This window comes from Gadus chalcogrammus, chromosome 13, assembly GCF_026213295.1.
Source record: "Gadus chalcogrammus isolate NIFS_2021 chromosome 13, NIFS_Gcha_1.0, whole genome shotgun sequence".
Classification (NCBI taxonomy): domain Eukaryota; kingdom Metazoa; phylum Chordata; class Actinopteri; order Gadiformes; family Gadidae; genus Gadus; species Gadus chalcogrammus.
The window spans coordinates 7,355,155-7,370,820 of record NC_079424.1 but is presented as its reverse complement, the minus strand read 5'-3'; the positions used below and the strand labels follow the sequence as shown (position 1 = coordinate 7,370,820).

The 15,666-nt window shown below is 46.3% G+C and overlaps 1 protein-coding gene across 1 annotated transcript; it reads left to right on the top strand.

Moving 5' to 3' along the window:
* The first annotated feature begins 789 nt into the window (after positions 1-789).
* Positions 790-13,726, top strand: LOC130402335 (calcium/calmodulin-dependent protein kinase type 1-like). The gene is made up of 11 exons (XM_056606485.1): positions 790-888; positions 8,525-8,656; positions 9,702-9,776; positions 10,624-10,762; positions 10,845-10,971; positions 11,197-11,272; positions 11,364-11,476; positions 11,830-11,908; positions 12,154-12,241; positions 12,838-13,006; positions 13,623-13,726. The coding sequence occupies exons 1-11, from the start codon at positions 803-805 to the stop codon at positions 13,724-13,726; spliced, it is 1,188 nt and encodes a 395-aa protein (XP_056462460.1). The 5' UTR covers positions 790-802.
* The last annotated feature ends 1,940 nt before the right edge of the window (positions 13,727-15,666 follow it).

The window sequence follows — 15,666 nt, the reverse complement described above, 5'->3', positions numbered from 1 at the left end:
GAACTGACGGGCAAGGCTCGTATACGTGCTTATGAATTGCAATTGTAGAGGGGCAATGACTTGATATCGGCTGTTTCCAACTCACAAAGGCACATCTGTACCTTAACCAGAGCTGCCCTATGCATTCAAGTCACTTGCACACAAGGAAATGTTGTGTGGGTCAAATCTTAAACTCAGCGATGCCCTTGTAAAACGATTTCTTTGAAGTCGAGCATTTTTTCTCCACTGGCCCATAATGTTGGCCGATATTGTAATAGTAACCTATAAAAAAGCGACAACATGAATCTTGAGACCAAAGCCTAATTTCATATGAACTGGTTTACTGAACGGATGCCTGTAGCCTACTATTTGAAATCCATCCTACAGATTGGAGAATCTTATTTCCTACTTCCCTGAGGTTAAAAGGAGATGTTTATGTCATATGTCTATGTTTCAACCTGTCATATTGTTCAGCTAGGCCTATTAATCAAACATTTTAAAATGCATAAATAGATATCTCTAACCCACAAGGGGCTTTATTATAGTAATGTCATCAGGAAGTAAACATCAAAAGCCAACATCACATACACATCATGTGTTTCAATTCTTACCCTATGTTCCCCAAATGCTGTTATTAGTGATTTCAACCTTCCCCCGTGCCCTCCAATATAGTTTGTTGACCAGTTTTATCAGGGACACTTTGGTTGGGTTTTTATGTGCTAACTCATGGATAGGAATCATAAAAGCCCAGTGACTCGGATCCTTTGTCTCACCCTCGCTCACTCTTTGCAGTTCTGGGGCGACAGAACCACCACTTTATAGGATGCCTCTTGTGGAGGACGGCACTGGGTGGAAGAAGAAGACGACAGACATCAAAGAACATTATGATTTTAAGGAAGTGCTGGGGACGTGAGTAACTCGTTTGATGTTTTTTGTTTTCCCTTTTACTGTGTCACACCATGTTGGAAGTTCATCTGTGACAGTATAGAAAAAAAACTAAACAAGAAGCCAAACTCAGTTTTCAAAAGAAAAGAAAGGTCTGTCAATGAATACATCTATAGATACGACATAACTGTGTTACTAGTACAAACGCAGCTCTGGGTGACCGTCTTAACCCTGTCATCGACATTTCTGAACATAATTTCTTGCCCGGATGGGATGGAGACAAGGGGTCACCTACAAAATATAAAGGTGACCTACCGCACGCGTGGGGGCCCCTTGGAGACTTGCCCGTAAGACCATGGGGGCCACCTCTTGTATTCCAAGCAGAGTGTGTGTTCAGGTAGCTAAAATACCTCCTCAACACTGATTCATTACACCAAGGTGACATAGCGTGGAGCAGTTCAATAATGATTGCGTCATCTAATAGATTAAAACATTTTAGTCAAACACACCACATAACACTGAATGGTGTTGGATGGAAATACATCATTTCGAAGTTGCAATTTTGTTTGTTGTTTATAAACTATACATGTTTGAAGAGTTTATAGCATGTGTTAAGCTACTATTTTACCACTTGATTCACAGCCGGGAAAGCGGATGAATCTTCAAGCTCATGTTTAATTTGCTCTGGCGTATGTGTCTAGCCCCCCTCCAATTCAGTTCGTTTTCCGGCAGACCTGGCCTGGGTTGAGCCAATCACAGCCGTTTATCTCATATCAGATGGGTCTTTACAGCGGAGCGCCCTATTGGATCGCCGTGGAGGCATTTGCATTAACAACCATGGTGGCTGCTGCAGATGTGTCACACTTTTCTTTCCTCTGATTGGTTGTAGTTCTATCCAGAGGCAATTTGGTTTGCATCCCTTAATTATGCTGCTAAGAAATAAAAAAATGAACTGAGAGGTTCCAGACTAATGCGCGTTTGTGAATGGGTCTGGTGATGTTAGCCTACCTGCATGACATAATTATATGAGCATTCAAATATTAGCGTCAAGTACAACCTTACGACATAGGAGTAGTGACATCTAATGGAGTTCAGGGGACTAGCCTGAACAGGATAGTTCTTTGCCTTATCAAACCTTCTGTTCCCTCCTGTCTTTGTGAGTAGCCAGACCTAGCAGAAGGCCGAATGAATGTGTTGACTGAAAGCTCCTTATGAGATTACCCAATAGCTTTATCCTACGACCCAGTGTCTTATAATTGATTTATGTTGAAATATTATCCAGGGATCCCACTAATCCTTGCTATTCCACCTCAGCCCAGTCACAGTAACAAAGTGTTCTCCAGGTAGCAGATCAATCCTAATATTAATACTGTCCCGGTATTTGTTTGACTTAAGTCCATGTTGCTTTTTACTGAAGCCTGTAAAGGTCATTCAGTCTGGGTTTTATCAACATTCATTTGTCACATCCACAATTATGCTAGTAGAAGTGCAGTTAAAATATGGCTTGCAAGGTTAATAAAAAATAATGATGAGTAAGAGAGAAAACGTTATGTCTGGTTTGTTCCATATCTTCGTCCCATTTCAGAGGTACAGGCTAAGGCTAATCAGGGGTTTAATATATAAAAACAAAAAATATTGTGCGCAATATCCAACTTTCAACTGTCAAAGCAGCCAGAACTAAACTACACTAACTTGTATCAATTAACCATGTAGAATTGACCTTTAACTAAAAACGAAAATGAGACAAGCTCAAGGAGAATCGAATAAGTGTGTTGTTGAATCAATCTTTTAATTTCTGTCGCTTACTTTGCATCCCTTTCCCTTCTAGAATTATGAAAATGTAAGTACTACTTTAAGCAGAAAAAAACTAAATTCAGGCCAATATGCAAATCATTGTATCTCATTAGCTTTTGGTAAATGGGTGTTATGATCTAACCATATTGGTTTACAAAGAGTATCTTTGCAGAATGTTGGGAGGTAGGCTTAGGAAGATCTTGATGTTGGCTTCAATCCATCTCTTGTCTCAGGATAGTTTAAGGGCCCCAGCAGAGTGTTTAATGGATTGTAAGAGTAGAAGCAATGTGTTACGTTGGCTTAAGCAATCGATAGACGTAAATATGAGCATTTTATTAAAGTAATCTTGTTCTCAATGCGGTTTCTTGTATGCCTAAGCTTTTCCGTCCCTTGGGTTTTGAATTTGAACCTGAATTGTTCCACGCCGGGCACTATGATAATCAAATCCTTCATCTCAACGTACATTTTGATGTATCTGTATTATATTTAGCATCAATAAGTAGCCAAACCACCGCACCATTTCTTATTGTCAGCAAAATACTTTCAGGGTCCAAGCAGGGGAGTTGTTTCAGGTCCTGTAAACAGGACCTCGCCCTATAGCTCCAAGGGTGTAGAGAGGCCTGAACATGGCTGTAGATCGAACACATTCACATATGTCGAACATTGTGATCCAATACCTACGTTTATACATTCATAATACTGGGGGCGGGAGCTGGCCCACAAATCTTAATGGATGAATCCTAGTTACACAAATGCCAATGTAAACTAGAATTTATTTTTTCTGTATTAAGAAGTGGCCTGCTAATAACACTAGCAGGGTGTGCTTAATGGCTCCGGCGATGTTGGATATTTGCCCTTACTGGTTTCAACACAGAAATACAATAACACTGTTTTTGGCCCACACTTCCCACTCCACAATCACAATAACAATAGCTTTGTTATTTTCTTTTGAATCTTGATATATTTAACAGCCGTCGGATATATTAGGATCAATTACACTAAAAGTAGGGATAGGGTGTCTGCGGTAAGTGCTGCACATGCACGCCCGCACACACACACACACACACACACACACACACACACACACACACACACACACACACACACACACACACACACACACACACACACACACACACACACACACACACACACACACACACACACACACAGAGAGTCATAAAACGAATTAGGCGATAAGAAGGGTGCTTTGAGCTGGAAGTGTGCACCTGCAGGCAGCCAAATCAATCGAGTGATGGATGCTACTCTCCACCCGCGCGGGGTGGAAAGGCCCGCCCACTCTGCATTCTGCCGCACCAAGGAAATCATACACAGCAATTAGAATCCCAGCAAACATGTCGTCCAACCCGCCAGCCGGAGACCCACCAGACTCGGTAGAGGGAGGGAAACATGTGATGTGTTCGCGTGGGTTTTGTCGTTATCGACATAACAGGGTGAAACATACCCAAGCATATTTTTACCGAGATTCTACCGGTGCATAGTTTCTAAACCAACCGTAGGTTTTTAAACACATTCGCCTCGTGGAGTAGGCACACTTTGGACTGAGACAAACCTTGGTCTTGCCGTGTCTAAAATGAGGACAAAACGTGTGCACGCATCGCCAACACTGACTGGGTCGCATCGCTCCGGCTTCACACACAGAACCTCCCACTCCTCCCCCCCCCCCCTCACCCCCGGCAGACCCACAGAGGGTCTCTCTCCACTCCACTGCTCAGTCTCCAAGGAGAGAAACACGCCGCTGGATGCTTAATTACAACGTGTCTTGTGGCAACAGTGTGTGTGTCTGTGTGGGAGTGTGTGTGTGTGTGTGTGAGAGAGAGACTGGCGGTATGCGTGTGTGAGACTTGCAGTGCGTGTGTGTGTGTGCGTTTGCATGAAGATGATTTAGATGTGTTTGTGTACGTGCGTGCACTTGACTGAGTTGCGTGTGTTGCTGCTGTATGACCTCACTCGCAAACATGCTAGACATGCCCCCCTCCCCCTCTAGCTTATATTACTCACTGTCAGTCATCCTGTTACTCCGGCTGCCTATGCGAACCCCAGGCGCTGTGTCTTTTCATGCGCTGTGCATCATGGTTCACACTCAACGTCCCCGTCTTATACTTTAAAACAATAACAGTATCCTGTCAAAGATTATTGATCTCATAGATTGGTTATATGTGTTTGTGTGTGTGTGTGTGTATGTGTGGTTGTCTCCTTGGCCTTGTGACGGATGTGTGTACGGATGATTAGGGCTCTATGGATTCCTATTAATGATGGATAATAGAAGGTCAGAGAGGAGCTGACCTCCGGGGTCATTTCAATCAGCGCCGTCCGGCTCGGTGCAGAGTGGAGCAGCCGTGTCGTTAGGTTCTCCTAAGACCTCTTCAAAGGCAGCCGATTAAAAGCTGAGCGGCTTGGGCCAACGGAATGAGAGCCTTATCACGCTGACGCTCCTATCACGTGCAGCGGCCGCTTGGCTGAGCATGAGGACAGCGTTGGATGCACAGGCCCCAGGCCCGGTGGAACACTGCTACCAGGATGCGGAGCACGCGCCGTGATTGCGTGGGTTTTTGTATGAATGTATTTTAACAGCTTCATATTTTTGGATTCGTGGTTGAAAATGCAAAACCCGACAAAATTGGTGGTGAGGCCTCTTAGATGCCATCGAATACCCGGTTGCTTCTGGTTTGGGCCTTCTTCCATGGGTGGCGCTGTTGCAAATGGTCTGCAATCATACGATTTGAGTCGTTTGGAAAAAGCGTTTCGAGAAGCTTAACCTTCTCTCGGGCTCGGCCGACATCGGAGGCCAGAAGGAGCTCCACACGTCCACACACACCTCGCACACTTTTGCTGCGATGTCAAAGGGCCTCGAAAAACGCACTTCGAGGTCACCAAAAGGACGCAACGTGTGTCCGGAGCAGAGTGGAACGTTCACAAGCTGGAGACTGGCGATGACATAGGATTTTACTAGCCTGGGAACCAGGCGATTCTGAGAACTCATGTTTCATTTGTTCTGGCATATGCATCTGGCCCCCCTCCCGTTCAGCTGCTTATCTAAGACGGGGCAAATTTGTAACGATGACTTCACTGAGTAGTAGTTTCATAATCAACCAAGATGGCTGTTGCTGATGTGTTTCGGGCTTCTGATTAGTCTTAGTTCCTCCAATTGAGTCCGGGGTCATTGTGAACTACGTCCTTTGATAACACCCCTTAGAAATAAAAAATTAACTGAGAGGTTCCAGACTATTATCCCGACTCCTGAAGGCACGCGCCAACACGAAGAATGCACAAACGCACACCTCCCATGTTTTGATGCCAAAGCCCTTTTCCCCGCAGAGCACAAAGCCAGCAGCAGACAAAAAATGCTGACAATCCACTCCCATGTAGTGAGCGGACGTGGTTGTATTCTCTGGTGTCTACTCATGCTCCTTGGTTAACATGGGAGCGGATCTGTAAGTGTTTTCGAAGTGTTTTCGAGGAGCAGATTTTAAGTCCACCTCCGCTGTACGCTTTGCGCGCTGGTGGGAAAAGTGCTTGTTTGTGTGTTTGTGTGTGTGTGTGTGTGTGTGTGTGTGTGTGTGTGTGTGTGTGTGTGTGTGTGTGTGTGTGTGTGTGTGTGTGTGTGTGTGTGTGTGTGTGTGTGTGTTTGTGTGTGTGTGTCCGAGAGAGTGTTTGGCTCCCCATTCTTTGCTGATAAGGAGCGTAATAATGAAGAAGTATTGATAGCGATTCAAAGCACAACAGGCATCGAGCGAGAATTCTGCTCCCTTATCCAACGGTGTCTCTAGACAGCAGGGCTGAGCTCACGGCTCCATAGGGGGAAAAAGTGCTTAAATATATGCCTGGAAAGAGTAGGTCTACCTTTTGGGCACTGTTATAGTGATCGATAATTCAAACAGGTAACCAGAAGTCTAGGCGGTTGACTGAATTCAATATTCCAGTACGTCCCCTGCTGTCCCCCGTCTGCTAACCAGTTCCACCTTGACCTTGCACCAAGGGGGTTTCGACAGCCAACCAGAACTCCAGCGTTTGCATTTCATTTGTGGGTCAGAAGAGGTCAAATGAGGAGCTCCTACACACAGGTTCCCATAGTTACATCCACAAACAAAGAATACAGCCATACTCTGAAGTACTAAATTGGTACACAGATGACATTTCATACCATACATGTATCATTGTATATGGTTCAAGATAATGGATTAAGCCCCCAGATGACAAAATATGATGTCACCTTCTATCCTAATAGATGGGTGCACCTCCAACTGCATCCTAGCGGGAAGGACGTTGACATTGAGCTTAAAACGTGTTTTGATGAACCACTTGGCTGTGTTTTATTTACACAGCAAAGTTAGTTCGTTTTATGCTTCATGTTTATCCTAAGAGCCGTCACGCAAAGTTAGAGTATGCGTGACGCGTGAGTATGTTTACATTCTATAGACGTAGGCCCAAGACATGGGTCTTGTAACTTAATATAAAGGCTTTTAAACAGCAACAACGTTCAAGATATGAGAACAATCAAAGCTTACATACATGTGCATTTAGGTTATCTGTCCCTGTGAACCACACACGGAAGGCACACACACACACACACACACACACACACACACACAAACACACACACACACAACTTACTCTGTGTCCCATCATCGCCAGCCCATAATCTATAATGCAGTCCAGCCGTCCTCAAAGCCACCACACTACATTTACTCAATCTATTATTGAATGGCTACCAAATGGTGCAGGCTATGGGTGTGCTGGGGTTGATACCGGCTCTCTCTATTTGTGGCCGTGTGACGGCTCACTCCTCAGGCCTTTTTTTTAGCCCTGAAAAGTCTGGGCGGCACTATGGTAATATCATCATGTTGAATTATTCATCGCAATACCTCCTTTAGAGTCATGACATACATACACACACACAAACACGCACACACATGCCCAGTCTCCATGAGAAATAGGAAATGGCGTCCATCATTACTTGCTAATTAAATCGTTCTTAGTTGCTTAGATTAAGTTTAAGCCTAGTTTAAATGTCGCTCGGTTAAAAGTGTCTGCCAATGTTGACTTAGTCACAATTTGTCATAGTTTCACGAATACATTGGCACCAGTTCTTGGCAAATGGTTTTCAAGAGCCCAGCATAAGTCTGAGATGCAGTGCACGATGTACATTAGTCACAACACTGTGGTCAGCCCAGAATATATTATAGGTTCAATGTCACTGCCGCAACTTAGCCAAAGTTAGAACATTCTGATCGTATATATCCTACACCTCACCTGAACACCTCCACCATCAATGTATGTTTAAAGGACTGTTCTCTCCATCTCTGTCTCTGCCTGTCTCTCTGTCTCTATCCATCTCTGTCCAACGTGTACACATGCCCCCTCATCAATCTCCCGTCCTCCACAACCCCCGAAACCTCAACCCCCTCCATCAACACCACCACTACCACTCCCTCCACCACACCTCACAACCTCCACATCCACCACCACCCCCACCACCAACGCCACTATCACCCACCCCCACCCCAACAACCTCCCCCTCTTCCATCACCCACACCACCACTACCACCCCTTCCACCATCACCTCCCCCTCCCCAACCACTGCTACCACCACCACCACCGCCCCCTCCACCACCACCACCCCCCTCCACCATCACCTCCCCCTCCACCACCCCAACCACTGCTACCACCACCACCACCACCACCCCCTCCACCATCACCTCCCCCTCCACCACCCCAACCACTGCTACCACCACCACCACCGCCCCCTCCACCACCACCACCCCCTCCACCACCAACACCCCCGCCTCCCCAAACCTCCACCCCCCCCCCCCCCCCCCCCCCCCCCCCGTTCCAACCACCCTAGGGGGGCGTTCTCCGAGGTGGTGCTGGCCGAGGAGAAGGGGACCCAGCGGCTGGTGGCCATCAAGTGCATCCCCAAGAAGGCGCTGGAGGGCAAGGAGAACAACATCGAGAACGAGATCGCCGTGCTGCACCGGTGAGGTCACCGCGTCCCGCCCTCAGCACCTGGCAGGGGGCCAGGGCCATCGTATAGCGACGCAACGCGCGGGCAATGTACAGATATGCACTGGGGGGTAGGAGGGGGGGGGGGGATGGTTGATTAAATGCACAGTGTCAGTGGAAACAGTGGAACAGTGGCGTAAATGTCAGGAGTAAAGAAGATGGACCTATTTTTAGTGTCCTTGTTGCCAGGGCAACAGCTCACAGAGGCGGGAATGTGGTGTGGAGTTCCCTGCAGCAGTGGCGGGCGGGCTGAAGGAAGAGCGAGAGACGGTGGGGGAGAGGGGGGGGGGGGGTCTGCGCACGAAGCGGATGATAAGGGGGGGTTGGTAACAAAGTTGAACATACTGAGACCCTTATTGTGGGGATTTATATCAAGAAGGAAAGACATACAGAGAGACAGACGTAGAGGCAAACACATTCAGACAGACCGACAGACAGCCATGTATAATTGCTGAATAGATTCATACAAACATACATACATTCATAGATACATTATACATATTGACCGACAAACACATGGAGAGAGAGCTCCTCATTTGTGATTGTGTAATAAGTGAGAGACAAGGGTGTTATCAACTGTATTTCATGACCGATCTGCAGCGAAGAGGGCTTCCCTTGCCTGGGTTGTACAGCAGGAATAAATGGCTGTGTATCCATTCATACGGTCGTTGACTTGAGCCCTCCATGGGGTCTGAAACAGGCCTTTCCTTAAGCAGTGGATGACTGGGACTCTGGCCTCTCTCTCATCTGTTACCCACAAGTGTAGTGTGTCCATCCATCCTCAGAACTGAAACTACTGCTAGAATGCTGCTCCACATGGGCGTTAAGAATCAAACGTGGGTTGGATCTGAGTATCTGAACCGAGGGGGTTCGGAGGAAGAATGGGCACGGCTCATGATTGAAAAATCGACCACCTGGTGACAGAAATAAGGAGGCTTTCGAGAAGTGTGTTGGATGTCCCGGTGCTTTAGAATTTGAGAAAGATTTAATGTTATTTTGGGGTGGTCTATTCTCTATAGAATCCAGCACACCAATATTGTGTCCCTGGAAGACATCTACGAAAGCACCTCCCACCTTTATCTCGTCATGCAGCTGTAAGTTCCACCTCTGCAGCTGTTCTCTGCTGTTACACGTCTCGGCTGTTACACATCTCTGCTGTAAAACATAACACAACTCTGCTGTTACACCTCTCAGCTGTAACACATACGAAACTCTGCTGTTACACATCTCAGCTGTAACACATCTCTGCTGTAAAACATAACACAACTCTGCTGTTACACATCTCTGCTGTAAAACATAACACAACTCTGCTGTTACACATCTCTGCTGTAAAACATAACACAACTCTGCTGTTACACATCTCTGCTGTAAAACATAACACAAATCTGCTGTTACACATCTCTGCTGTAAAACATAACACAACTCTGCTGTTACACATCTCTGCTGTAAAACATAACACAACTCTGCTGTTACACATCTCTGCTGTAAAACATAACACAACTCTGCTGTTACACATCTCTGCTGTTACACATCTCTGCTGTAAAACATAACACAACTCTGCTGTTACACATCTCTGCTGTAAAACATAACACAACTCTGCTGTTACACATCTCTGCTGTAAAACATAACACAACTCTGCTGTTACACATCTCTGCTGTTACACATCTCTGCTGTTACATATCTCTGCTGTTACAAATCTCTGCTGTTACACATCTCAGCTGTTACACATCACTACTGTTACACATCTCTGCTGGTACACATCTCTGCTGTTACACATCTCTGCTGTTACACACCTCTGCTGTTACACATCTATGCTGTTACACATCTCTGCTGTTAAACATCTCTACTGTTACACATCTCAGCTGTGTATCTCTGCGATATACGAATGGTACCTGACTTATACCAATGAGTGAATGGCTAACAGAGTGTGGAACCTGGCAGTGTTTCAGGAGGCGAGCTGTTTGACCGGATCGTGGAGAAGGGCTTCTACACGGAGAGAGACGCCAGCCAGCTCATCCACCAGATCTTGGACGCAGTCAAATACTTGCATGATATGGGGATAGTCCACCGAGATCTGAAGGTAGAGCAGGTCATCATCGCTCTATCTCTTTTACTTTCACTGTCACTTTCTTTTACCGATATTTCATCTGTTTTCTGGTTAGCCGGAGAACCTGCTGTATTACAGCATGGATGAAGACTCCAAAATCATGATCAGTGACTTTGGCCTGTCCAAGATAGAGGGTTCTGGCAGTGTGATGTCCACAGCATGCGGTACTCCTGGATATGTAGGTAAGACAGGTCAACGGCAGCTTCAACTCTCGCCCGTCAAGTCTTGGATATTTCGCTCGCTGCTCTCCTTTACCCTGGATTGTTCTCTTATTGCTGTGAAGCCTGTACTTCATAAGTACTCTAACGGGTTGTTTAGTGTAACCTTGCTGAGTGCCATGAGTACATTATAATAGAATGTTGGTTTTCTCTGTGTGAATAGGTTTTTTTGTGTGAATTTCATTTCAGCACCAGAGGTTCTGGCTCAGAAGCCCTACAGCAAAGCAGTGGATTGCTGGTCTATAGGAGTGATCTCTTATATTCTGTGAGTAGGGTTTTGACTACTTTATTGACACATTAAGTGATTAATTTGATGTTTGTCATGTTGAATATACCTTCCGTTGACTCCCACACAGACTATGTGGATATCCTCCGTTTTATGATGAGAACGATGCAAAGCTGTTTGAGCAGATCCTCAAAGCGGAGTACGAGTTTGACTCTCCTTACTGGGATGACATCTCAGATTCAGGTAAGAAGTACATCGAACAACACCGTAGTATACGTAAGCTTTTAACTGGGTTAGATTAGGAAAAGGAAATGTGACTGAGATAACGAGTGGATTATTATACCAAAAGGTATTTTTTTTGCTAGCTTTGTTTTTCCACCTGAATAATCCACTTACATCTATCCAACAACATCTTATCCTTCCTGGTAAAATAATAAAATAAAAATGATACATAAATATGAGGATCCTAACTAAATACTCTTTGTTCTGGTAGCTGTTAAGTCATGGTGGTTAAAACATTCATAAAAGGGTTGTGAGAGATGGATTATTAGTCGCTGTATACGTGGAAAATGTAATCAATAGTTTTGCCTTTGCAGCCAAAGACTTTATTTGTCACCTGATGGAGAAAGAGCCTTCGAAGAGATATACGTGTGAGCTGGCCCTTCAACACCCTTGGTAGAACACACACACACACACACACACACACACACACACACACACACACACACACACACACACACACACACACACACACACACACACACACACACACACACACACACACACACACACACACACACACACACACACCTCAATCATTTGTATCCATTTCTCACACACTTCCGCATTATGTTTCTGTGAGTTGGGTTTGTGGTGCTGTCCCCTTTGATTTGGTTGTGATGTTGTGGGGGCTTCGGCAGGATCTGTGGGGACACCGCGCTGGACAAGAACATCCACGAGTCCGTCAGCGCTCAGATCAAAAAGAACTTTGCTAAAAGCAAGTGGAAGGTGGGTGCCTTTTAAAGAGACCATAAGCTATGAGACACACAAACAAACATCTGACGTGAGGGAAAGGTCCATTTGGTCAGGGCAAGTTCATTTATATAGCAGCCACACAATGGCCATTTAGGATGCTTTACAAAGACATGAATCAGATTTAGAAATGACTAAAGCGCAGTCTATGAAAGAATAAAGTCAAAGATAAATGTAGTCTAAAAGGAAGTGGACAAAGATGCCAGTGCAGACATAACGTTTCATTCAAAAGCAGAACCCTGAATTACTTCTGAGTATGTCGTGTTGCGGTACAGGCTCAGATGGTCTTAAACCTTTGTGACAGGATCCGGTCATCTGAGTCTCTCTCTCTCTCTCCCTCTCCCTCTCTCTCTCCCTCTCTCTCTCTCTCTCTCTCTCTCTCTCTCTCTCTCTCTCTCTCTCTCTCTCTCTCTCTCTCTCCTCTCTCCTCTCTCTCTCTCCTCTCTCTCTCTCTCCTCTCTCTCCCCCTCTCTCTCTCTCCTCTCTCTCTCTCTCTCTCTCTCCTCTCCTCTCTCTCTCTCTCTCTCTCTCTCTCTCTCTCTCTCTCTCTCTCTCTCTGTCCTCCCCCCCAGCAAGCCTTCAATGCCACGGCGGTGGTGAGGCACATGCGGCGGCTGCAGCTGACCACCACCGTGGACGGGCCCAGTCAGACCACGCCCACCAGCCCCTGCCACGCCCTCATGCTGCCCCAGGAGGAGGAGGATGAAGAGGAAGATGTAGTCCACGCAGAGCAAGAGAGTTGTGAGTCTCCTTTTGTATTGAGTCTTTTATGAAGGGTTTTGTTTCTAGGGAGGAATCTCATTAGTGGGCAGGTTGGGTTAGGAGGCCTACAGGCAGAGGGCATAGAGTTGGGTTTGAACCTAGAACCCTTTGACCGGGGGCCAGGTCAAATACCCTGACCGCCTATGTATGCAACATGACTCACAGACACCGAAGCACACACACACACACACACACACACTTTTCCTTTGTTGATAGTCCCTCATCTCTCTCTCTCTCTCTCTCTCTCTCTCTCTCTCTCAATCTCTCTCTCTCTCTCTCTCTCTCTCTCTCTCTCTCTCCTCTCTCTCTCTCTCTCTCTCTCTGTCTCTCTGTCCCCCCTCCCTTTTCCCTCTCTGTATCTCTCTCCCTCCCTCCCCCTCTCTCGCTCCCTCCCTCTTCTCTCCCTCCCTCCCCCTCTCTCTCTCTCCCACCCACCCCCTCACTCTCTCCCTCCCTCTCTCTTTTCATCCCCCTCTCTCTCTCTCTCCCCCCTCCCCCTCTCTCTCCCTCCCTCTCTCTCTTCATCCCCCTCTCTCTCTCTCTCTCTCTCTCTCCCCCCTCCCCCTCTCTCCCCCTCCCTCCCTCCCTCCTCCAGTGTCCCACTACGAGGACGGTCGCCGTGGTAGCGCGGATGGCAGCGTGGACCGGGACAGTCTGAGAAGCTGTACCTACTGCTGCCGGCCGGCCAGCCGCGTCTGAGACCCCCCCCCCCCTCCCCCCCCCCCCCCTCCCTCCCTGGCCTCCCGTCCCATCGCCGACACCCTTCCTGCCCACCATGACGGTACTGAGCTACAACGCAGCGCCCAGTGCCAGATAATCCCCCTATCCCCCCAACGCGGGCGCAGCCCAGCAGCTCTATGCTAAAGTGTGCTTAGGAGCAGGCTTGTCCAAAAAAACCCTCCTCGCAAAAAACGTCCGGGCAACATGAACATCTGTTCCATGATGAATTAATATTAACAAGTCGTTTAGAGTACAGAGATGGTATCCCGATCGGAACATTAAGCTGAGGTTGTCGCGTCCGTGGTTGACCCCGCCTCACACAAAGTCTGGCCTAAATAGCCACCGCTGATGTGAGGTTTTTCCCCCATTTTCTTTCTTCCACACAATAGTTCTTTCATGTCCTGTATGAGTTCCATCCAACTCTATTCATGTTGGCTCCGCGCGCAGCTGACCGGAGGCTCTGCTCCGAACGTGACAGACTGCCCGGGCCTTAACCAAACCGACTCAGTCAGACTCAGAGTCTTCCTGTGTAGGCGACAGAAGTATCGCGGCCATGTTGGATTAGGTTAACGTCACTTGCCCCTTTTTTTCCCCCTCTTGTGTTATACTGAAGATTTTATAATCCGCTTAGCCCTTTGTTGTTTTAATCTGTGCAACTCAGCAGACATGTTGGAAAGTTGAAATTACGAGGAACGCTTCGGACTGGGTTTGTGAGGAGAGCTTCCGCCTACGCCAAGTGACTGCATGCTTCAGTAGGGGTTCGGGAGGGGGTAGCAACTTTTATAAATATCAAAAGGGATGTAACGTTTTTATTTTCATTTGGCAGAGGCTCAAACTAAGATCCGAATGGACCTCAGAGTGTGAGAATGAGTCTGATGGTGGCTAGATGACTCGGTCACGGAGACTGGCCCATGAGACCGCGTGGTAACTCTTAATATAACGATCAGTCACGAGTCATCTATAAGCCTTTGGTTAACTGAACTAATCATCAACAAATCATTGTTACTAACTATGTTAAACAGCCCCTATTTTACCACCAGCTGTATTTAGCCTGTGCAAGTCATGTTGAAATTGACCCTCTAGTGACATCAAAAGTGGGATTATCCAACCCAGATATTGGACATGAGCACTTATTGGTCATCTACTAATATCCATATATATGTTTTGGTAACGATTAGTTTATCCTTAACTAAGGGCTTATAAACAATTTAAATAACTGAACTTTATTACCTACCTCCCCCCCCCCCCCCCCCCCCCGACCTCAGAGGGATCTGAGTCTGAGCCCTCAGCGAACTGTACAGTGCACCTCCAGTGGAACACGTTATGATTGATTTATTTTGTTTGGTCTCTCTTGTTTGCATGACCTGGTGGAATTAATATGTTTACATGAACGACGATCAGTTATTATTAAGACACACAAACACACACGCACACTCACATGCACACATGCTACTTATTACTCTGTTGTATTGATTGAAAATGATGTAATACTGTAATTCTGAACTATATAATGTGAAGTGAGTTATACCAGAAGTAATGTCGTTGATACATGAAGGGAAACTAAAAAAAAAGGAAAGGGATTAGAAGGAGCACGGCTGGACTACCTTTTGAACACCTCTGCATTGATTATGACCTTGAAAACCTGATGTCTTGTACTGTGTTAGTTTACACCTTTTGTTCTTCTCCTTCATTCTGTGCTTACGTTTTTATGTTGCACCACTAGCGTTCTTTAAGACCACAATCTTTCATCCGATCACTGAGAATCACAGAGGGATAGTAGGGTTAGAAACAGAGAACAGCTGTGGCTCTTAATGGATAGGCATGCCATTGCCCATAGTGAACGTCATATGATACACCTGTTTTCCCCTGAACCTCTGTGATAAAGGCCTATAGGGCTTGTACAGATTTTTTTTGTTTGC

Excerpts from the sequence above, each read along its gene's own strand:
- LOC130402335 (XM_056606485.1), top strand. The coding sequence starts at position 803 with ATGCCTCTTGTGGAGGACGGCACTGGGTGGAAGAAGAAGACGACAGAC. Across the intron at positions 8,657-9,701 it reads GAGATCGCCGTGCTGCACCG|AATCCAGCACACCAATATTG; the intron begins GTGAGGTCACCG and ends TATTCTCTATAG. Across the intron at positions 9,777-10,623 it reads CTTTATCTCGTCATGCAGCT|TGTTTCAGGAGGCGAGCTGT; the intron begins GTAAGTTCCACC and ends GGAACCTGGCAG.